This window comes from Xiphophorus maculatus, chromosome 1 (genome assembly GCF_002775205.1).
Source record: "Xiphophorus maculatus strain JP 163 A chromosome 1, X_maculatus-5.0-male, whole genome shotgun sequence".
NCBI classification, from domain to species: domain Eukaryota; kingdom Metazoa; phylum Chordata; class Actinopteri; order Cyprinodontiformes; family Poeciliidae; genus Xiphophorus; species Xiphophorus maculatus.
Genome location: NC_036443.1, coordinates 22204259 through 22228321, shown reverse-complemented (window position 1 = coordinate 22228321; position 24063 = coordinate 22204259). Strand labels below are relative to the sequence as shown.

Below are 24063 nucleotides of genomic sequence, written 5' to 3'. Positions count from 1 at the left end.
AACGCGGCTCCAGCTTCACTCCGTTCTGTGATCATGGCTGCACCGGACCTCAACAGCCATGTTTGCTAATTTAAAACCCAAAGGTTAGGGAATAGTTGTTTATAATTTATCGCTGTGTCATCTTCACCCACGCTTATCCGTTAACACGGAGGGAGTTTAAAGCCGTCGGCGCCTCCGGAACCCAAGGACTAAACAGAGAAAAGGTTGGCCTGTTTTGAGTGGAATATCGGTGAAACTTTGGATGGTGGCGGTGTAGGAGGATGATGCTCTGCAGAAATTGTCTGTGTGCGTAAACAATGTAACTTCATCTGGCTGCTAGCTAACGTTAGCCCGTCATCAAAAGGGAGTACGCCTCCATTTATTAATCCGCGAGTCTGTTTTTTGTGAGTTCGTTTTTATTTTTAACAAACCGGCTTGAATTTTTTTGCATTCACCACGGGATAAACCAGCGTGGTTATGGTACCTGCTAACGTCGCAGCCTACTTACTCCGGATAAGGATGCTATTAGTTAGCTTTATCTGTTAGCTTTGTTCTTTTGTGATGATGTAGCTAAATAACCTTGGGGGGTGCTAGGCTGATATTCTCTGTTATATATTCCGGACATGAAAAGTTGCTGGGATCCCTTCGGACTCGCACTTTAATCTAACATTAAGGATAAAATGGCCAGCACAGCCGTCTGGCAGCGCTTTAAAGTAGTGGTTGGTTCATTTGAGGGCGCTAAGCTAACGCGGCGCCTGCTGTTGCAACGGCCTCGTTGAATTAGGAAATCAAGATCCCGGAGGACTATCGAAAACTGGTAAACAGCCACTGCTGTCGTCAACGGTTCTTTAAAATATCAATACATTATTAGTTTACCCCCTCGCCTCCCTCCACTGCCGCCCTGATTATGTTTCGTGCTTGTGTTTCTACCTGTAATGAACGTTTCTAGTCTGTGCCCGTATTAGCAGCGCCTCATCAGCGGTAATGATGAGCTCCTACCGTAATATTCGGCTTGTCCATTACACTCGCTCGGGCCTGGCATCTGCTGCTGCTGCTGGCTGCGACATTTTAACGGCTGCTGCCGTTGGTCCCAAAATGCGGTCACAAAATCATTCAATCAGGCTATCTGAAACAAAACAGAACTTGGTTATTTGTGATTTCTCGAACTTTAATGGAGACTAACAACAGACTAGTGTTGTGGTTCTATTTTATTTTGTTATTTTTTTTTTCTTTTAGATGGACTCAAATAACCATTTCAACTATGGCACCTCAACAAACTCAGGACTGAAACTCTCCTCAGGGGATTCTCTTTATACTAACGGGTCCTCCATGAGTTTTCCTCAGCAGGGGAAGAGTGAGTATTACATCCTCTAATACACATGTTTCAAACTCAAGGTCTGGGGGCCAAATCCGGTCCATCATAAGATTCTATGTGGCCCTGTACACTCTAGAGGGTCACATAAAACCTTCAAGATATCATCTTGGCATTGTGTTAATCCACAAGCATATTTAGATAACTGTTGAGAGAAAGGCAAATTAGTATGTATGTTTTTATTTTTTTAGCGAAGCACCAATATAAAAATTTGGTCCAATATTTGATATAAATACTGCTGAAATGGCTGATAACCATTATTTGCCTATACTGTAAATATTTCATTGTTCTTTTGACACCTTCAAAAAAATATTTTCAACACTATGTCAGTTAAGCTTCCCAGAATCCTGCACTCCCTCTCTATCACTGTCACATGACCAAACAAATACCACATGACCCTCTCCTTCCTCTGCCCTCTGTAAAAACAAATGGCAATAAGATGGAAGTCAATATCGGTTGCTGATATCGGCTCAGTTTTATTTATTGGGCCGATATTGATGTATATATAGACTGTGTAGAAAAGCTTATCCAGGGATAAGTGCTGTAAATTAAACCAAAAATAACCATGATACAAGCATGGGACTTCAGTTTTATTCAGTTTTTATATGTTAATGTGTCTGTCTATATCAAATCAACCTAATAAATAAATAAATGTTAAAAAAAAGACTAAAATCGTCTGATATTGATGTTGGTGTTAAAATGGTGGATCCCTAATTTTTTTAATCTTGGTGCCTCTGTTTGTTGGTCAGTTTATGTATTGTAAAATATAGAACTTCTGGTTAATTAACTATAATGTGAAATAATGATCATAACACAGGAGAATCAATGCACACATTTCCTGAACTAAACTCCTCTTAATTTATTTGTTTTTAGGAATAAACATGTCTTTCTGTTTGAGCAGCTTTTTAAGCTGTTTCTGCTCTCTAACAGATCTAAATGGCGAAATGAATGTGAATGGCGTCACTACTGTACACGGGTCAAGCGTGTCTGGTTCCCACCCCCCGTCAGCTCCTTACCCGCACATGAGCGGCCACCACCAGGGCGCAGTTGGCTACGAATACCTGTGGGGGGGGCTCCCTCAGTATGGCTCTGGCATGGGCCCGTCATCAGGGCAGGGGGTCCACCAGAAGCAGCCGGTGCCTGGGATTGCACAGTCTCAGTCACAGCACCACTTCCAAAGCCATGGCCAGTACCAACTGAACGGCGGCGTGGAAGCGTCCCACCAGCCCCCCATTGCAAGCCAAACAAACGTCCCTCTAACAGGCAACAGCCAGTATTGGAACAGGAGCAACCCCACCCAACAGCAGATGAGTTATAATTCCCCCAGCATGTATGGGAGCTTCCAGAGTCAGTCTCATCCTGGCGTTACGCCTTCCCCACATCACCAGCAGCAGACCTTACAACCGCCCCCCCATCAACCATCTCAGCAGCCCCTCCTCTCCCACCATCAGCCGCACCATCACCACCAGCAGCAGCAGCAGCAGCAGCATTACAGTATGATGACAAATGGGATGCCCTTCTACCAGCCCCCCCAGCAGCAGCTGCCACAGCAATCTCAATCCCAGACTCGCATGATGCCCCCCGCTGCCCAGAACTTCACCCCACCCCGCGGCAGCCCACAGCACCACAGCTTGGGCAGAGGGAGCTGCAGCAGTCCTCTGCCAGTGGGGATGTCGCCAACACCGGTTGTATCACCACCAATACAGGACAGTGGGTCACCCAAAGGTCTCAGCAGGGATCGCAGCCCTCACACTAGCAGTGCAGGGATGTCCTCTCCACTGCAAGGTGACTTTTTCTAATTATGATGGTATATTCTCGCTGTTTCCTCAGATCTTCATTTTGATATGTTGCACTGCTGCATGTTGTCATTGCTGCCTTAAGGTTGACATTTTGTGTCTTTGATTTTGATGACAAGTCAAACGTTCCTAGTCTACAATCTATTTCCTCCTTCTAATGTCTGGACATGAGTCATGCTCGTCATATGGTTGTATTTCTGCTTTGCCATTACTGACATTGTCACCTCTGCTGAAAACTTGCACTTCCGTGTTAACAGAAACTATAATGGAAATGCAGTGATTGTGAAGTCTCCAAAGGAAAAACAGGCTAAGTTGTAACTTCACTTGTGTGTCTACTGCATTATTAGGTTAGTTTCAGCTTTTACAGTCAGGCGTTGGGATAGTACTAACATATCACCAGCAGGTGTCAGTGTTTTGCTTTTGGAAAATGTCATCCAGAATATTTGTTTTGGGGGAGAAGCCTTTTTATTTACAGGAGGCATGGGCGATATGGACTTAAAGTTTTAACATAACATCTTGTGGTACTATTATGATAACAGTAAAAGTGACAATAAGAGCTATTTTTAGCTTTTTTAGGATAACTGTGTAGCGCTACAAACACAACTACTGCTCTTGAGAAACATTTTCTTTAATAATACTCTTCTTTAGAAAGTGTGATTTGTATCATTAAGTTGCACAAACTAACTACATTTAATGGTATTTTTAAACGTATCGATATTTATTGATGCTCTCATTGAAAAAGCATTGAAGAGAAAAAATAAAAATAACAATCCTGATCATACGTGCATTTTTTAGGGGTGTAAACATCATTGATTAGAATTTATTGTGACAATGATAAATCAAAATTCTTATAAGAAATTTATCATGATAAACAATATAATGAATACCCACCACTAATTTACAGCGATATTTAGTTGTACATCTTATAAAGATGTGAAAAGCCTTCTGTAAAGATTGAAAAATCACACTCTAAAATTTTATAAAATGAACCATATGGTAAGAGATAATGAGAAGAGTTTCTCTTCTCCTATGATTACAAATATAAACATGTACAATTTGCTAATCTTCACTAATACCATCAAAACACTAATTTGAAAATGTTCAACAACAAACCTTCCAAGGAGATTTGGTGATAAAAGATGAAAATGCGGAAAAGCTCCTCTTTGCCACTGTTGTTTATTAGAGTGTATGGACGACCTAAGACCTGCTTATGTTTGAAGGACCCTGCCAGCCTTGTAAAACTTCAAATTTTAAAACACAAGGACAGTTGTAATAAAAAAGAAGTGGAGAAAAACAATTAAATTGGGTCATCATGTGATCTTCCACAGAGAAATGGTTCACGAGGCACAAAGTCAACTTTCTTTTATGGCTGTCTCAGTTCAAATACCTAAAACTTGTAGTACAAACTCGAGAAGAGTATGGAGCATAAGACTTTGACGTCTGTTAAACATTTTAGGAGACTGTCCTTTTTCCCCTCATTGAATAAATGTAACCAAATTATAGGTTGAACTTTAGTCTAAATCTTTCAACAAATTTGTCTGTGTCTGCATACTAGGATGTTGTTTATACTAAGATGAAGTACCAAATGTACCATTTATAAATGCTTTTGATTGAGTTAACTAATAGTTTTGACATTTTGATTCTTTTCTCTTTAGGGTTTTCACGGGAAGCTATTAAGGAAGTTGATGCAAGCCACGCTGGCAGTGAAAAACCACCTATTGTCCAGAGGTCACCAAAGACTGACAGCTACCAACTTACACCTTCTGCTCCTCATGCGAGTCCTAAAAGCGATTATCGTCAATATTCCGATCAACCAGCAGCTCCGTATCCAGAAGTTACTCCCCCTGTCAGAGATGCAGTCGTTTCCTCACATCTCCAGCATGTAACCTCTCCACTTTCGGCATCAAGTTCAGGGGCCTCGATGTCTCTTATGAAGACTTCGACTCCACCAGGGGTCTCTACTTCATCTGGATCTCCAACATCTGCCTCCGGACCTCCTGTAGTGTTATCCGGTGATGTGGACGTGCCCTTCTCTTCGTCTTCTGCTGCTTTTTCAAGAATTTCCTCACCTCCTATTGTAGTCCAAGGCCTGAGGTCTTCTACTTCTCGAGTGTCGGAAACATCTGCCCTAGGATTCAAGCTTCTGCCACAGGGGCACTCTTCCTCTCTGATTCATTCAAACATGTCGAGTGAGAGCATGTCTGTTGGCACAGTTTCTTCGGGCCCTCCTGCCTCGTCTTCATCTGAGTTTTTAGTTGATCAAACCAAGTCTGTACTTCCTCCTACAGCCTCTAAATCTACTTGTGTTTCTCCTACTGCCGCCGTCTCCATCACTTCTCAATCGGCAACCGTTGCATCTCCAGCGTTGCTGATGCCTCACGGGTCCAAGCCAGTTTTGCCGCCATCTGTCGCCAATGCATTTGGAGATCAGCATGACATACCTGCTCCCCCGAGGTTGATATCTGCTCCTTCATCTTTGAGCACAAATTCCTCATCTCCCAGTGTGGCATCTTTGAAGATTCCAGCGTCTTCACCTTCAATGTTATCTGTCCCCAGTTTATCAGCGTCTGCAGGAGGAACCCATTCAGTTGGCAGTAAACTTTCTGAACCAACTTCAGCAACATCCCAGTATCGCAAACACACTCCTCCAGCTGTCGACACAAGTCTTTCCACTGCTTTTGCAGCATCAACGCCACCAAAATTGGTGAAAGCACCCTCTGTGACAGCCCAAACCGGCTGTCCGGTTCGACCTCCATTCACCCTACCTCTAACCACTCAAGCCTCCAGGACTGCACCTTTGTCCAACCCTCCTGCCTTGGTTTACATGCCTCCGCCGATGGGGATGTCTTCTAAAGCTGTCGGAAACTCTGACTCTCCAAACCTCCCAACTTCTTCTCTGATTTCAGAGCGTCATGCTCCCGGTGAGGAGAAGAGGGAAGTGGAAAATAAAAGGAACGGAAAACCAGAGGAGAGCCTATCCCAGCTGGATTCAGACCTAGTAAGCACTGAATCTCATGTGGTTGCGGTTGAAACCAAGAAGCCGGAAGTCTACCAGTATAAATCTCCCACTGATCTGCCAGGAAAATCGTTACAAACGTCTGAACAAAATCCCCAAAACGCTTCAGATTTAGAGAAGCACGAAGTGAAGAGCAGCATCCTCTCAGACGCAGCAGACTCTCCTGTGGCGTCTACTCCAATCGGGAAGCCCCCGCATCTCAAAAGCACAAGGTTACAACATCAAACCAATGAAGAAGGCTTTGACAACTCCTCTGAAATATCTCTTTACGACAAAGCAACATTTGACTCCCCCTCTAGACTCTGTGCCAGCTCCATCTTAGAAAAGACCTCACATATCTATGGCGATGCCTCGTTTTTAGGTGATTCTTCTCAGTTTGACACCTCTCATCTGGACACCACGTCCTGTGCTGAGGAGAACCAGTCTGCTACATTTGACAGCTCCGCAGAAGGTAGCTTCTCAGCGGAGGACTCCAGAGATGACACCATGGAGTCAACGAGGGAGGAGGAAACCTCCGAGGTGGAAGCGACCAGAAACAGCAGCCAGGCTACAGAAGGTTCAATGCTGGAGTCGTCTTTAGATACAACCACTCAGACCGGAGACACTGCTGCTGACTCGAGCCACGTGAACAACTCGTGTTTATCTGGATCGTCTCAGCCAGTTTCTCAAGGTACATTGACACATTTCTGAATTTAAAGTTAAATTTTCAGTTTAAAAGTTGTTTGTTTTCTTTATCTTCATAGAGGGTTCCTAGGTAGACTAGAGAAGTATCACATAGCCTGATATTAAATGTTTCCAGAGGTCATAAAAGGTCAACCAGTACCAAACAACTGTGCTACAAAAATTTGAGTTGCAAAAAGATAGCAAAGTTAAGTTATATAAATTTTGTGTAATTTATAATATATATGTATAAAAATGTTTTTGTTTTTTTTTTAATCTTAAAAATTATAACAGTACAAACAAAAATTTTTGCTGCACAAATGTAGCAATTATGATTCATAATTTGTTTGATTTTGTAAATAAAGACGGTCCAGTTGACCTTTAATAACCTCTGGAAACATTTATTGTCTTTAAAATGATAGCAGCACAAACGAAAATGTTTTCTGCGCAAACATTTGACACCAATTGTGTTTAGTTTCAGGGTGGTGAGGGCCGATTTAATATCTATAACGGGTTTTAAAAGTAACTGGCTTCAAACGATGCTACCTATCTATCTTCTCTTTCTATATTGATTTTAAAAAAGGGCTAATTTCATTCTGCATATTTTTTTCTTTTATAAGAGGAATAATTTGTTCGAAAATCTGGAAATAAAAATACATTTCAGTTTAAATTAAAGGTTCATAATTAAACATTCTATGTTGTGCATATTTAGAAAAAATTTTGCGGCTCTAGGCAAGTTCAATTTTGTGTCTTGGATGAAAAAGGTTGCTTCAGTCTTATCGGTTGCTCTGTCCACTGCTCCTCTTCTCTTTTTTCTGTTGTTCATATATTTAAAATCCTTACATTTTTGCTGTAAAGTTCAAAGTGAAAATTTCTATTCATACTTTGAAAATTGCTGTTGAAAAGGCAAAAAAACCCCTCAGGAAATCTGACATAAAAATGTGTAGGAACTCTATATCTCCAATATACTTGGATGCTGTTGTTAAGTGAATTTTGTAAACAGTTTGATGTTGTTTTTGTCTCAGATTCTGAAGGAGACTGGGAACCGAGCGGACATGATGCACCAGACTCAGCTGGACACGTTAAGAGCAGCGCCGATGACGCAACAACCCCGAGTTTCACAGTGAGGGAGGACAACTTTGTCGCCTTTAGTACGCCAGCAGAAAGCACCGCTGTGCATCCTCTCCAACCGGTAACCGGGCCGACCGGCGAAGCTGCAGGAGATCTTCTGAAGACCACAAGCAAACGACGCAGACCTCGAACTCCAAAGACACTGCTGGTTACCACTGCAGGTATTCCATATTCTGATTTCTACGTCAAAGTTATCATCAGATTTCCTTTTTCCAAGTAAATCCTGTCTGGGGAAAAAAGGTGAAATTGATTAGGTCATTGTTTTAAATATGCAAAAAATCATAATTTGTGAAATATGACAGAAAATTAAATAAAACATGGAAAATAAAAATGTTATTAAAGTACACTTTTTTAATAATTCAAACTGAAACTTTTTTGTTTGAATTTTTACTAATAAAAATAATGGAGCTGATATAAGTTTGCCCACATGCTAAAGAAGTTAGCTTTTTGCAGACCTTGAGGTCACCTACAGCATTCTGTTTATTAATTTATGGAATATGCAAAAAATGGTAAATGTTGACAATGCTATAAAAAAGTTTTTTTTTCCTTAAGCTCCTGAGAACATGCGAAAGCCTCGGGTTCGAACACCCAAAGCGGAGAAGATGAAGACCGATGAAGAGGGAGGGATGAAAGAGGAAGGAGCCGTGGGCAGAAAGAGGAAGAAAATGCTCAAGGTTGATGTTAAAGAAACAAAAGAGGCGTCGGGGGAGGCTGGCTCTCTCGCACAGGAGGTCGATCCAATAACGGCTGCAATTAACGCCGTTCTGGCCAACGCTTCTGCCCTGAGCACAATAGTGCAGAAACCCAAGAAGATGAAGCGGGTCAGAAAACAGGACCAAGACGGAAGCGCGGTGGGAGCTCAGAAACGAGATGCAGAGACAACTGCTGATGCTGATGAAAACGATGACAGCTCCACTGCAGGTAATAAAGAAAATTCACAGATTTGTACGTATTATGTCAGGTGGCTTGGTTACAGGTTTGGTTCTGATTGGGCTCTCTGTCTTAAACAGGCGAATTGAACAGACGACGGGTGGCAACAGAAGAGCAGGTCCAGTTCCCGCTCCAACACGGGTAGCGATCCAATTTTTACAGAAATTTCCTCTAAATCCCAGGATAAGTTAGATAATCTGAGTTGTTTTATGGAGTTGTTGTGTAGAAGAAAAACCTGTTTGTTGCATTAAAAATGTCTTATGAGTAGAAACTGTTTCCTGAATGACGCTACTCCAAATTTACACCAAGCTCTCTTAATTTTCAGGTGGAAAAGGGAGATTCGTGTGAAGAAAATGGATAACCGCATGAAAGGGGAAACTTGGTATTACACTCCATGTGGAAGGAGGATGAAGCAGTTTCCAGAAATTATCAAGGTGACTTTTGCCATTTTTAAAACGCACGTGTTTTTAAGAACACATGCGTCTTCCTGCTCTTAATTCTGCGTCTGGTTTTCCCTAGTGGCCTTTATTTTCCTCTTTATTCTTTATTGACAAACCTTATTATTCTCTCTCAGTACCTCAAGAAACACTCGGATGGCGTGGTCTCCAGAGAACACTTCAGCTTCAGCCCACGCATGCCTGTTGGAGACTTTTATGAAGAAAGAGAAACTTCAGAGGTAAAACTTTTGTTTTCTTTTTTTGGGTTACATTATACCTTGCAAAAGTATTTAAATCTCTTGAGCTTTTTCAATTTTCTCTCATTTTATTGGAACTTTATGTGGTGGACCAGTGCGAAGCAGAATATAGCTGTGAACTAGAATGAAAATGATTATAAGAAAAAGTCTAAGGTGCAGCGTTCATTTCCATTCTGTCCCTTTTTGATATCCCTAAATACAACCAGTACAACCAGCTACCTGCTGATGTCACCTCATGAGTAAGTCAAGTCCACCTTTGTGTAAATTAATCTCTGTGTCAATGCAGCTTTTCTGTGAAGGCTTCAAAGGTTGAATAAACAACAAAGACTAAAAACTGAGGCAGAGGTTTTCTGCTAAAGAGCAAGGATTTAAAACATGCAACCAAAGCCATAATGAAATGACTTCGGTCAAAGCTTAAGTCATGTTAGAATGGCCCAGTCAAAGTCCAGACCTGTTTAACTGAAAATCGACTTGAACATAAATCGGACAAAAGTTGAGTTAATTTGCGAACAAAACATATGTTTTTGTGAATTTTTAGCATAATTACAGCAATGACTGTGTTCATTCAGTAAATTGGCATTCTTTTGAGTCTGTATACTCAGGATATGACACAAAATTTGTTTATTAATCGACTATTGAAAAAATCGATTAATCCGATTTGTATGTGTGACAGGGTGTGAAGTGGGTCCTGCTAGCTAACGAGGAGGTCCCATCGATGATCATGGCCATCACCGGTCGGCGTGGTCGACCTCCAAACCCAGACAAAGAGAAACCTCGCCGGATTGGAGCCCCGAAGGCAGGACAAGCCCGTCGCCCAGGTAGACCTCCTAAATTCAACGCCGTCGACCTTCTCAGCAAAGTTGATGCCAAGCTGCTAAATCGTCTGGAGGCCAAGGGTGAGCGAATATTTGTGTTTGGCTTGTAGAAACCATTATGCAAGTTGCTCGAAGGAGAGCAGACGTGACTTTCTGGTGTTTCTGCATTTCCAGAAGCTCTCACCCAGGAGGAAAAGGAAAAACTAGCAAAAATCAAAAAGAAAATGAAAAGAAAGGTATGACCTCCTAGCTGCTTTCACAGTTGGCTCGTTAAACCGTTCAGATCTCATTATTCTGTTTCTGCTGCTCCGTCGCAGGCCCGAATGAAGAGAAGGGAGGATTTAAAGATTAAGAAGATGAAAGAGGAGAAAAAGAAAGCCAAGGTAACGCTAAATAATATTTTGCCCTCTTGTCACGAGTGTCACTTCAGCTTCCAGTCAATATTTTCTGTTGTTCTGGCTTGTAGCTCGAGCAAGATGTCAAACTTCTGGAAGGCGTCGCTGAGCCGTCGGATCCAGCAGCTCCACAGCTCATGCAGTCAGAACCTGCTCCGGAGCCCAAAAAGCCCGGCCGCAGGAGAGCCGCCAAAGTTGAAGCCGCCGCACCCGCCCAGCAGCCGTCCGAGGAGAAGGTGGTCCAGAGCAACAGGGTGGCCAGCGTCCGGAGCAAAGCCAAGGCCTTAGCTAAAGCCCAGGCGGAGGCGGAGGCAGCAGCGCAGGCCGCTCTGGCGGCGAAGAGGGCGGCGGAGCGGAGAGCGCAGGCCCAGAGACGCCTGGAGGAACGCAAGAGGCAACAGCTTATTGCAGAGGAGCTGAAGAAGCCCACAGAAGACATGTGTCTCACTGATCACAAAGTGAGTTTCTACTGAGCCCGGTTTAGTTGAACTCTTTGAATCTTTTGAGTTTTTAAACACTTTTAAAACTCTTATGTCCTCCAGCCTCTGCCGGAGCTGAGCCGTATTCCCGGTTTGGTTCTTTCTGGAACGGCGTTCGCGCATTGCCTGGCGGTGGTCGAGTTCTTGCATGGCTACGGAAAGATAATCGGCATCAACGTGCCAAAGGACATTCCCAGCCTTTCTACCCTGCAGGAGGGTCTGCTTGGTCTGGGCGACAGCCAGGGAGAAGTCCAGGACCTCCTTATAAAGCTGGTGGAGTCAGCGCTTCATGATCCAGGCCTCCCGTCCTACTACCAGGTGAGTAAACTACTTTAGGACAAGTATTTTTAACACATGAACAAGCACCAACATGTTTTAATTCATATACTCTAATCCCAATTCATAGTCTGTGAAGATACTTGGGGAGAAGTTGGTTGATTTGGAGCTGACCCGCAACACAGTTTCAGAAGTTCTCCGCATCTATTTGGAGTCTCATGGCTACGAGACGGAAGTGTGCAACACGCTGAGGACTAAAACGTTTCACATCCTTCCTCCTGACACCAAGGCAGCCATCCTGGGTTTCCTGGTGGAGGAGCTGAACAGCAGCAACATTGTGACGAGGTCAGGCCTGCGCAACTTCCTGCTCTAATAACACCCAACACAAGTTCAGTTACTTTCCTCCCTGGCCTGGTGTTATGTTAGCTTTAAGGTTTTAATGATTCATCTCAACTTATTCTGTTTTTTTTTTTAATAAGAAATATGTTTACAAGTTTGAATTTATTGTGGGTTTTCTCTAATCCACTACATTCACCCCATAAAACATTTGGTAAAATGTCCTTTAGGAAGTTACCAAGAAACTGCAAGTTTTTTGTAATCATCAACAAGTTTATTAGCATAATTCTGACTGAGTATTGGACCACTTATCAGAACTGGAAGAGGTAATTTAGCTTTAAAAGTGGTTTAGCAGGTCCACGCTTTGCGAACACCATACCAGAAGCTTAATATTATTCTGCTTCAACCACATCATCATCTCACCCTATTTACAATCTACGCTCTAGGGCTGCGATTACTACTAAATACATCTTGTATTAATTAGCACTATCTACTCTTCACATATTTTGCTATTTGTTTTTTTCTCTTTTTTGAAGGAGTAGAAGCAGACCTTTATGATGTTTGCTTGTATTTTGTTTATTTTTCCTTCTCTCCTGTAATCTTATTTCTTTCTTTTCTTTTAACATTTTACTCCACCTCTCCCTTTTTTTTTCTCTTTGCCTTTTTCACTTCCAGTGCATTTGGAGCATTATAGTGAAAGCTGTAATGCTCCACTTAGGAAAGTAAGTTGAATATTTATAGATTTTGAAACAGAAATCCATAGCAGGAATCCAACCAGTTGAAATGACAACCAAGATTTCTGGTCAAATATGAAACCAGAATTATGCCGGAACCTCGAAGGCTTCAAAAATGTCAACTTGATAAATGACATTTGACCACATACTAAGGAGCCTTCTTATTATATTTAAGTCCAAATTTATATTTTAGATCTTGTGTGGATTAGAGAAAATCCATAATGTAATTAAATTAAAGTAAAAGCTGAGGATTGAGGACATTCTTTCAGATTATGGATGTTTGTAGCCATTTTTTTGATCATAACATGGCTGACTTTGTGTGTTTCAGTGACATTGACAACACGTTGGAGAACATGGCAACATACAGGAAGAATAAATGGATTATTGAGAGAAAACTTCGCAAGTATGATCACTTCTCCCCCCACCCCCATTTTCTTCTTAAAAAGTGGAGTCCTCTGATTTTACCAGATGTCCATTAAAAACAAAATTATGTCACTGATGTTTGGATTGTCCCCGTCAGACTGAAGTCGGTGCTGGCGCGTCGTACCGGACGCTCGGAGGAGGAGCTGTGCTTCGAGGAGAGGCGGCGCAGCGCCAGAGTCGCCGAGGAGGAGAACTTCAGTCTGGAGGAGAGCGGTCTGGTCCTGGAGAGAGGAAGCAGGCGCGCACGCAAAGAAGAACCCAAACTCAGCGATGTGGGTATCTGCTCTTGTGTTTTAGAGTTAAACCTCAGCCACCATAGTTATCCAGTTTTTTTTTTTGTTTGTTTTATTTTGGTTACAGAGTGAGAGCCCCACCACTGCCAGCATTCCTGAGCTTGAAAGGCAAATAGATAAGCTAACTAAGGTAAGCCTAATACAGCTCAGACACGGCTTCTTTTGTTTTGGTAAAGACAAAATCAGATTTTCTTTTTCTTCTTCCTCTGTAGCGTCAAGCGTTTTTCCGTAAAAAGCTGCTCCAGTCGTCTCATTCCATGCGGGTCGTCACGCTGGGTCAGGACCGTTACCGCCGCAGATACTTGGCCCTTCCTCACCTCGGAGGAGTTCTGGTGGAAGGACCCGAGGAGCTCCTGAGTGAGTCCCAGACGCTGCTGTGGCTTTAAGATTTAACTCTTGTTTTCTTAATGTGGTCTGTGCATCCTTAAAAATTTTTTTAAAAGCCTGGAATTCATGCATCTAAAATTAAGACCTTAAATGTCTTCAATTCATTAGAAAAAAGTAATTTGGCTTTAAATAATTAGATCACAAGTCTTAGATTTTGTCTCGGAACGAATCTCGTATATTATATACAGTACAGACCAAAAGTTTGGACACACCTTTCTAATTCAATGGGTTTTCTTTATTTTCATGACTATTTATAAGGCAAGAAATCCCACTTATTAACCTGACAGGGCACACCTATGAAGTGAAAACCATTTCAGGTGACGACCTCTTGAAGCTCATCAAGAAAATGTAGAGTGTGTGCAAAGCAGTAATCACAGCAAAAGGTTGCTACTTTGAAGAAAATATAAGGGGTATTTTCAGTTGTTTTACACTTTTTTGTTTAGTGCATATTTCCACATGTGTTATTCATAGTTTTATGCCTTCAGTGTGAATCTACAACGTCAATAGTCATGAAAATAGAGGAAACTCATTGAATTAAAAGGTGTGTCCAAACATTTGGTCTGTACTGTATATATATATTTTTACCCCTCCAGTGGGTCTTTTGTGGGCTCTAGTGTCCCTTATATGACAGTAGGCTGACGGGGAAGGAGAGGAGGGAAGACATGCAGCAAATATCGTCGGGTCTGGGAGTCGAACCCGCAACGGCCGCGTAGAGGACTCGAGGCCTCCAAACATGGGTCACGCTATCCCCGACGCCACCATGGCACTCCCATATTTGTATTTTTTTCTCATGTCGAGCATAAGTTTGAGTCACATGCAGACATCTTCATTGTATTTTAGCTAGTTAGTTAGCTATTTTGTGCTTATCATCATGGATGAATTTGTACATTTCTTTGGCAATGCAGGTCTTAAATTTCATTTATATTTGCCTTAACATCTTAGAAAGTCTTACATTTCTTTAATTTTTACGCCTTCTCTTGCAGCTTCAGCAGAAGTCTTCGTTGCAGAGGTTCCTGTCACATTCCTGAAAAAGGAGCCCAAAGTCGAAGAGATCCCAGTGCCAACCTCTCCACCCGCTCCTGCTTCACCCTCTGCTCTGTCCTCTGCCAAGCCGAGCCAACCTCAGACCGCCTCTGTGGAAGACGACCCGCTTCCTGGCACCGCGTCCCTCATGAGCACACAGAGGGGCCGTGGTCGTCCCCGAAAAATCAAACCGGAAGTCGAGTTGCACCTCCGCACCGCGAAGATCCGCCGGCGGCGTCGAAGCAGCGCCAGGTCTGTGGGAGAGGAGGGGCCGGGGTCGCCCAACAGCAGTCTGCTGGACCTCACTCAGGCGGCATTCAAGAGCTGGCTGAGCCAGTCGCAGGACGTCATGACCAACGGTGGCGGCCCTGGGGTAGCGGGGGACGCTCCTGAAGGCGGCCGCTCAGAAGAGAGTGTCAAAGAGATGGCGGAGAAACAAGGACAGTGGTTCAACCTTCTCCCCAAGCAGCCGTGTGATGATAACTCTCTGACCGAGCCCCAAACGCCGGTGTCACCGGGTTCCCCCCCCAAACTCCTCCCTCAGATCCCGAGTGCGCTGCCTGCGCTTGCTGCTCCGCTCATGGAGGTTCGCCACTGCTGCTCAAACACTTATTAAAGCAGTTAATACTTGGGGCCGATATTAAAACCAAACCCTCTCTCTTCTTTAGCATGACCAGCTCCTGCCTACTTTGACTCCTGCTGACCCCGTGACCCCACCAGCAGCTCCTCAGGATGGTCCCCCCACCGATCTGGCTCCTGCTGCTCCACCCACAGCCTCTCCGCCAGCTGCCATCGCTCCTCCTCCAGCTGCTCCAGTTACTCCTGGACGGCCCGGTCGGAGGCGTAGGCGGGGCAGCAGAGGCAGCAGTCCGGCCCGCAGGGGGCCCCGCGGCGCAGCGGCAAAACGCCGCGGCCGCCCGCCAAACGCCGTGTTCCAGGAACTGGAGCAGCAATACTTCACACAACTGGTGGTGAAGCCCATACCAGCATGTACGTTGGGGTTTTTGTTGTTTGTTTTGTGCAAATTTACGTGACTGTTGAATAGTTTGTCAAATGTTAAATATACAAGCTGCTTCAAAAGTGCAAACGCTTTGAATGTTGTGGGATTACTACTTTAGAGTTTTTCATTGGACTCTTAGCCAGCTTTATTTATATAGCACCTTTTAGGCGATGGCAATTGGAAGTGCTTATACATAGAAGTTAAGATAAAACTCATCAAAACAGATTTAGATTAAACAGATTAAAATATAAAGTAAATTAAAAACTAGGATTAAGAGTAGGCAACAGCAAATAAAAAAAATCTTGTTTTAATAGAAGAGGTGAGAGCATTCCTGCAGTGAATCGGAAGCTTGTCCACATTTCTGGTGTATAAAAACTGAAGGCTGCTTCAGGCTGTTTAGTTCTGTGTTGGTTTGATTCAGGTGATATTAAAGATCTTAATGGTTTATAGCATTGAAGAAGATCAGATATGTAGTATTTTTTACTTTTACCGGTAAGTACTTTGTAAACCATTAGTGAAATTGATGGATGGATGGAGTTAAAGGAGAAGAATGCATGCTTTTCTATGCTTGTTGTATTGTCTTCTAACAGATACAAATCTGAAAAGTGTGGAATGCATTTCTGCTCATTCTAGCAGGGGATTTCCTTTCTGAAATCCCCTTTAATTGCTGTTGTGTGATGTGTTTTCTGATTTGCCTTCCAGCTATGGTGCGAGGATGGTGGTGGATCAAGGATCCAGAGGAACTGTACATCACGCTGCAGGCGCTCCATCCACGCGGCATCCGGGAGAAAGTTCTCCACAAGCATTTGGCCAAACACATGGAGAGCTTAGCTGAGATTTGCACCAAACCCATAAACGGTGAGACCACCATCCTGTCCGCCTTTCCCTAGTTACCCCCTGCACACCTGTCGCCACGTCGTCGTGTAATCCTCTCCCCTCACATGTCCTCTCTGCGTAGATCCACTGTTTGAGCTGAAGACGGAGGACAAAGACGTGCTGCTGGAGGCGCTGCAGCAGCCCTGGCAGGTGCAGGAGAAAGCGATGGAAGTGGATGTCAGCGCCCTCCAGTGGGTGGAGGACCTGGAGCAGAGAGTCATTGCTGCTGATCTACATTTAAAGGTTTTAAGAAAAACTGAAATTCACTTTTTAAAATGGTTCATAAATGTGTTGAGATTTCTAAAAGCACAAAATTAAATATTTGTGTTAAAGTGTTGATGTATTTTAGTAACTGTATTGTGTTTCTTCAAGGCTCTTCCTCAGGGTGCTCTGAACGAAGCTGAAAACAGCACAGAAACACCAGTGACTGAATTTCAGGTGAGCTCTCAAATGTTCCGTCAAAATAACTTACTGTCTTTATACCAGGGTCTCTGTGGGTGTCTGAAATCCTTGAAAATGCTTGAATTTCACCAAGGTGTTTTCAAGGTTTGGGAAGTGCTTGATTTCTGTATAAAGTCCTTGAAAGTACTTGATATTCTATCTGCACAGTTCTGTAATAAAGTTCAGATAAGCTTTTAGGAGAAAATACTCCTTACAGAAAGTCAAGTTATTATTTATATTGCATTGAAGCATTTACGTTAACACAAAGCAATTTGTTCAATGTAATGAATATTTACTATTCCTAATGGCTCGATGATTTATTGATCTGTGTAACTGAAATACATTTGTTCTTATATTTTGTTCATTAGTTATTGAAATTTAATTGAAATCTTCTTTGTTGTTGTTAAATTTGTGTTTTCTTCTCACACCAGTCAAGGGTACAGGGAGTGTATGAAAAGAAATTTTCAAAACATAAAATGTTATATTTTAGTATATATTGTCCCTGCTGTGTAGAAAATTATCACATTAACAGTAATAAAAAAAATATCAGTGAATTGAAATTGTTTTTTTTAAGTTAATTTGTATTGTTTTCATCTCCAAAGTGCTGGAAACTTTCCTTGAAAAGTACCTGATAAAGTGCTGTGAATGTTTCCTCTCCTTCCAGCCTTACACCATCCCAGACCCAGACTCCACCCGCGACGACCTGCAGTACTACGAGCACGACGTGGACCCCCGCGACGACTGGATCGTGCGGACCAAGAAGGAGTGGTCCGGTTTGCCCCGCATCGCCACGCACCCGCTGGACCTGGCCGTGCTGCGACTCGCCAACCTGGAGAGGAACATCGAGAGGCGCTACCTGAAGGAGCCGCTGTGGAACCCGTCGGAAGTGATGCGCCTCGCGCCGCTCACTCCGACACCCGGAGAGGAGCTCTCACTAGACGTGTTCAGGTGGGAACGAGTGGTTCAAGATCACAGAAGAGTTTAGAGACACGTGTAAATGATCAACAGGAATAAACGTGATGAATCAGTTTATTTTGAGCAGGCAAAAGGTAAAAACAGGAAGGAAAAATAAAACAAATTATCATGTTTTCTGGCATGCAAGATCAAAGGAGATCGAAGATTCAAGACCTTGTGATTTCTTGCGCCTAATCGTCAGTGTATTAAGTAATCAATAAAGTAAACATACTAAAAAAAAGCCTTTTTCTAAAAGAACAACATGTCAACACTGTACAAAAAATACATACATTTTATATTTAAGATAAAGTCTTGTCTGTAAATCTGCTTTACCCAAAACTCCTCAAATGACAATTTCAGCATTATTCTATTTTAAAAAAAAATTTAAATATTAAACACCTTCTTGCTAATCAGTTAATAAAAAAATATTCAATAGATCATCCCTTCACCATATTTAGAAAGCAGAAATGTCTGAACTTTTCATATGTTCATGTTAGACTGTTTATTTTAAGCTGCAGTAGCATGCTTTGCTACAAATAATAAATTGTGCACTAAAGGAATGCCTTATTATCTAATTTTAGACAAAAAAATGTTGATTTTAAAAAAGGAAGGTATCTTTTTTTTAAAGTATTTCTAATATTGTATAAAATAAGCTTAAGTTGTTAAATGAAAAATCTGCAGAATGGACCTTTTTTTTTTTTAATCGATTAATCGGTCACCAAAATAATCATTAGTTTCAGCCTGATAGACATGTTGTAACTGATTTGTGGCCATTTTCTGCTTCAGTCTGGAGAGTGAGATCACGTCTCGACTGCGGACGTGGCGACAGGCTCTGGATCGCTGCCGCAGCGCGCCACAGCTCTGCCTCTGTGTGTTTCAGCTGGAGAAGGCCATCGCCTGGGAGAGATCGGTCACCAAAGTGGTGAGAAGTCGTGTTTTATTGTGACAGATAAAGACAATGGAGGCATTTTGGTTGATGGAAACTTGATTCATCCACACCAGTCAGGTTTTCAACTGGTGAAGAAAATCATGTGGTACATTTTAACCCAGGCCTCTTCTGACTTTCACTGTAACTGTGCATTAAAGGTTCAGGTTTGTGGAGAGTATGAGGAATAATTGTCCTTCACAGTAATAGTCTTTAAAAAATATGAATTATATTTCTTTGCATTTCATAGCTGTGTATTACATCGTGTTGGTCTATGACCTGGATTTTTAACAAAATGTTCTCAGTCTGTGATAAAAAATATGAATATTTTTGCAGATTATCTACTCATGATTGTCATTCTAAGCCTTTTTTGTTTTTGTGTAGACCTGCCAGGTGTGCAGGAAGGGGGACAACGATGAGTGCCTGCTGCTGTGTGACGGCTGCGATCGAGGTTGCCACATGTACTGCCTGAAGCCCAAAATCACCCAGGTTCCAGAAGGAGATTGGTTTTGTCCAACCTGTGTCCCGAAGGTGATTTGGAAACAAAGAAAATGTCTTTCCTTTTCTACATCCAACCATACTGTCTAGTTTCTGACATGTTGCATTTTTTTTATTTTTTATTTTTGTCTAAGATGGAAGACGAGTTGCAGAGCTCGTCCAAAAAGCGCACCAGGCTGAAGAAGAGGAGGTATGAAGAGGACAGCAGTGAGGACGAGACCACAAAAAGACGCAGCGGCGGCATGACAACGCGGCACAAGGAGACCCCTGTGCCTTCATCTTCGTCGTCTACCCGTTACTCTGGAGACGGAGGCGGCAGCAGCAGCAGCAGCAGTAGCAGCAGCAAACGCCGGCGCATAACGACACGCAACCAACCTGACCTCACCTTCTGCGAGTGAGTCACTGTTCAGTCCAGCTAGATTCTTCAAACATCATTCCAGTTCTTTTTAGAATTTAAAATGAAGTTGATGATGTAAGTTGGTGATCATTGACTCAAATTCCCACCAGGATCATTCTGATGGAGATGGAGGCTCATGTAGACGCCTGGCCGTTCCTGGAACCCGTCAACCCCCGACTGGTGCCGGGCTACCGCCGCATCATCAAGAACCCCATGGACTTCCTCACCATGAGAGAGAGACTGCTGCAGGGAGCGTAAGAAAAGAAACTCGTCTTTTAGCTTTCGCACACAGGAAAGCTTTTGAACATTACAGTTCAAAAGTTCAAATTTAAGGGAAAGAATTCCCGTAACGCTCCATTTGCCAAATGAATCTGTTAATTCAGGTGGATAATCTACCACTACACAAAGATATGTATAAATATTTTTTCTGAAATTATTGGCACCAATAATAATAATGTTTCTTCGTCATTGCTTCCTCTCTCTACACAGCTAACATCTAAATCAGGAAGTGGTAAAATATTTCAATAAAAAAAGGACAAACCTTTATTAAAGCTGTTAAAACATCCATTGATGCATATAAATATACATTTATTTGACATATCTTTTTTTTTTTTATGGTGTTAATCCTGAAGGAATCAGCAATTTTTTATGCTTATTGAGGGAAAACTAAAATATACTGGTGCATCTAACTGAAATAATAGTAATAGTATTGAATTTGTTTTTATTTAAAAAACAAACTTTGAACCAGGTGAAGCTAAAACTGTGCAACATGGAGTTTTTTGTCTGAAATGCAAAATGCACATATTTTTTATACTGTTTTGACTTGATTACTGCTTTGATTGTGTTTTTTTCAGCCAATTGCCTTTTTTGAATCTTTATGCTCCAGTTAACGATTAATTGATAAACTAAGTCGGTTGACGATTATTTCAGTAATCATTTCATCACTTTTAAACTGATTGTTTCATCCCTAGATGATGATATTCTAACTGAAATGTGCCACAGATTATGTAGCTCTTCCAAAAATGATATTAATCTTCAAACATGAAGGATTTGCTTGTAACTCTTCCTGGTTCACGCCTCACCCTCCTCTCTTCTTCTCCTCTCCAGTTACTGCAGCTGCGATGAGTTTGCGGCCGACGCTCAGCTGGTCTTCAACAACTGCGAGCTGTTCAACGAGGACACGTCGGAGGTGGGCATGGCGGGTCACTCCATGAGGCGCTTCTTCGAGAGCCGCTGGGCGGAGTTCTACTCCAACAAGGACAAATAGGAGCCTGCCAGGATCGGCCTCAGGGTGGCGCTGTGGACTGTTGCTGCATTCTCCAGTGCTGCGAAGACTGGCTGGAGTCCTGCTCCGGCCTCCTGTTTTATCTCATGTATAGGTATATATGTATAGGTTTTGGCTCTTTGTCTGTTATCGTTTCCTGGACAGGTTGAATCTTTTTCTACCGCCGTTCCCCCGTCTCTCCACCTCTGCCCCTCATCACGTGCTCCTCCCGTCGCGTCCCATCAGGCCGCTCGGCCGGCTCCACACTCGCACTGAAGGTCAGAGTGTGACCTTGTCACCGCATCCCGGACCTGCTCGGCGCCGCCCGACGACTGAACGCACCTAGACTCTTCTGAGCATTTCTTACCTGTTGTTTGGAAATGTAATGTAACGTGGTCTTATGCCTAGGAGTAATTTTTTTCAATGGCTCACTATATTTTTATTATATATTCTATATATAAATATATATAAAGATTACAATAGCTGGGATTATTTAATAGCAATAGCTCGTAGTGAATGTGTACAGACGACCCAATAGAGATGTTTAGACATTTTATGAAAAAAAAAAAAAGGCCAGTGAAACTTAAAGGAATCTGTTGTTGGACTGTCACCAGTAGATGTTGTATAACCTCCACTTAAAGACACACACACACGCACGCACACACACACCAGTGTATACGTAATTTTACCCACAACCTCACCTGCTGCTCTTGTGGGAAACACTCAGAAGCTGGAGGGGTTTTAGATTTGGTCAGTTGTAGACTCGTAGACGTCGCTGCGAAGAGCAAAACGTTCTGCGACCAAGAAGCGTTCTCGCACCTGTAAATAGGCTGTGCTGATTGGACACTAGGAGGAAGTTTTTGCTGTTGGCAGTTGCAGGTTTTAGGAGCGTCTGTGCATGTTTTACACATCAAATCCGCAGCTGCAAGCCCTGCTCTGGAGCAGGGCTTAAATTAAATCTCACATTTTGTTTTTAGCTCATTATAGATTGGATAAAAAAAAATAAAAATATTTAAAACAGACTGAAGTTTCATTTTAAAGAATAGAATGTCTCGAGAGCTGATTTTTGACATACTGGGCGCATTTCTGCCTTCTTCCTCTGTCTTACATTCCTATTCATTGATTTTTTTTATTGTTTTTCTTTTGTGGGGGCCAACGTATGATGCTGCACGATTGGTTTGCCATGAAGGTGACAGGATGACTCCACCGTCTGGGTTTATTTAAACTTGCTCCTTACACTGAACTTTTTTTTTCTCTTTTCCTTTTTCAGAAAATGTATTTAAAAAAAAAAAAGAAAAAAAAAAAGACATGACAACCAAATGTGGTGTTAAGTGAATTTTTAATAATGTACAGTTTTGGTGACTTTAAATTTGATTCTTTATATTTTTAGGACCAATTCATCATTTTTAAGAGGAGGTATTACAGGACTCTGTTGTATTAAGGTGATGTAACACGTGTGCATCTGTAGAATGTACTGTGAGTTGAATAAAAACACATCTTGTAGAGAGTTGTTGTTCTGCTGCTGTTTTTTTGGTTGTTGTTTTATTTTAACCTTAATTCTAATCAGATACCAGGAACCAACTGTAAATAAAGATAAAATAAGAATGCAGGTTTTAGCTGTTTTGCAGCCAAGATTGTGTCCAAACAAGAATTTTAACTTTGATTTCAAACCTTCACACTTAATTTTTCCTCTAAAAAGGAAAATACTTGCAGTGATTCTAGTATTTTTGTCCAAGAAACCAGAAATGGAACAACAGTTCAAATATTTAGTGGTTATCTTAGATTCACAATTTTTTTTAAACAAGTGAAATCTTGTGAGAAGAATTAAATTTAATTTCTAATTTTCAATTTACTGGAAATAGTTTCACTTTAGAAAGTGGGGAGTTATACTACGATGCAGTGATTAACCCATCATGATATATTGCATAATTTGGTTATGGTCTTGCAAAACATTTGTAAAACCAGATATCGATTTTATAATTAAAGTATTTCCTATTCCATAGTTTTGTTTTGTGATTTTTATCACTGCATTTATTATGTGGTTCCACATCAACGCGCCACAGTTCCCACAAGTCTGAACCGGAAGTGATCGGCGCAACAGAACCGCCATCTTGTTAGGCAAGAGTAGCACAAAGCATAGATGAACCATGCTGTGAGACGAACAAAAATAATATCAAAAGGTTTAAGACTTGATTGTTGCTCTGTACTTATATTGTTAGATATGAACCAGGCGGAAGCTAGTTCTAAGCTTGTGGCTCGTTTATTGTTGTCATAGCAACTCCATAGCAACTCCATAGCAACTGTCATGACAGTTACGATACCTACCAAGATGGCTGTCAGCTACAAGGTTCCTGAAAATGTGATGTCACATGAGAACTATTTATCGGACTAGCGATGGAAATTAGTCACCTAGTTACAGTGGATGTTCATTAATACGTATTGTCCTCCCATGTTTTATAAACTAAACTTGAACTTGACAGTGAAAAATGTTAAAAATATTTGTGTCCCATAGAAATATTGGGAGCATCTGTTTTTTTTTTTTTTTTTGTTCTTTTGTTATTTAAATGAAATATGCTTTGCAGAAAATAAAAAGTCCTGTCTGGAGCACATGCTGCTGGAAACATCCTGCCGTCACTTCCAGCTGTTCAACTGTGATGGAGGCTCCAGATTCAAACTCACTAATGAATCTACAATCAAAATCAGGAAAAACAACACGGTTTTTCTTTCATTTTCTTTCATTTTTCTTTTCTTTTCTCTTTTTTTTTTAACCTTACATTCATTTCCAGAGTCTGTACCATATTAATTCCCCGTTGCTCTGTAGCGCAAAGCCCTGAGTTTGCACTTCGAGTGTATGTGTGAAAATAGCGTCAGTGTCAGCACTCTGGGTGAGTGAGGCGGCCTGAAAACTCCTCACGCCAGCGGGTTCCAGAGCCGCACATTTGGGGCTTACCGCCACAAAAGGGGGGATA

The 24063-nt window shown here is 42.0% G+C and overlaps 1 protein-coding gene across 2 annotated transcripts; it reads left to right on the top strand.

Annotated features, from left to right (window-relative positions):
- Positions 1 to 2: 2 nt before the first annotated feature.
- baz2a (bromodomain adjacent to zinc finger domain 2A) lies at positions 3 to 22601 on the top strand. Of its 2 annotated transcripts, none has more exons than XM_023330653.1 (30): positions 3 to 203; positions 1216 to 1333; positions 2282 to 3136; positions 4803 to 6833; positions 7849 to 8115; positions 8507 to 8875; positions 8965 to 9025; positions 9210 to 9318; positions 9459 to 9560; positions 10252 to 10474; positions 10568 to 10629; positions 10711 to 10776; positions 10860 to 11246; positions 11331 to 11585; positions 11674 to 11888; positions 12942 to 13016; positions 13134 to 13308; positions 13397 to 13459; positions 13542 to 13686; positions 14700 to 15325; positions 15408 to 15729; positions 16442 to 16597; positions 16698 to 16858; positions 16988 to 17053; positions 17721 to 18004; positions 18797 to 18932; positions 19320 to 19466; positions 19568 to 19827; positions 19941 to 20084; positions 20938 to 22601. In XM_023330653.1, the coding sequence occupies exons 2-30, from the start codon at positions 1216 to 1218 to the stop codon at positions 21095 to 21097; spliced, it is 8040 nt and encodes a 2679-aa protein (XP_023186421.1). In that variant the 5' UTR covers positions 3 to 203; the 3' UTR covers positions 21098 to 22601. The 2 variants fall into 2 exon arrangements, with proteins under 2 accessions (XP_023186421.1, XP_023186426.1); XM_023330658.1 differs by having other exon boundaries at positions 7 to 83; positions 20938 to 21097.
- The last annotated feature ends 1462 nt before the right edge of the window (positions 22602 to 24063 follow it).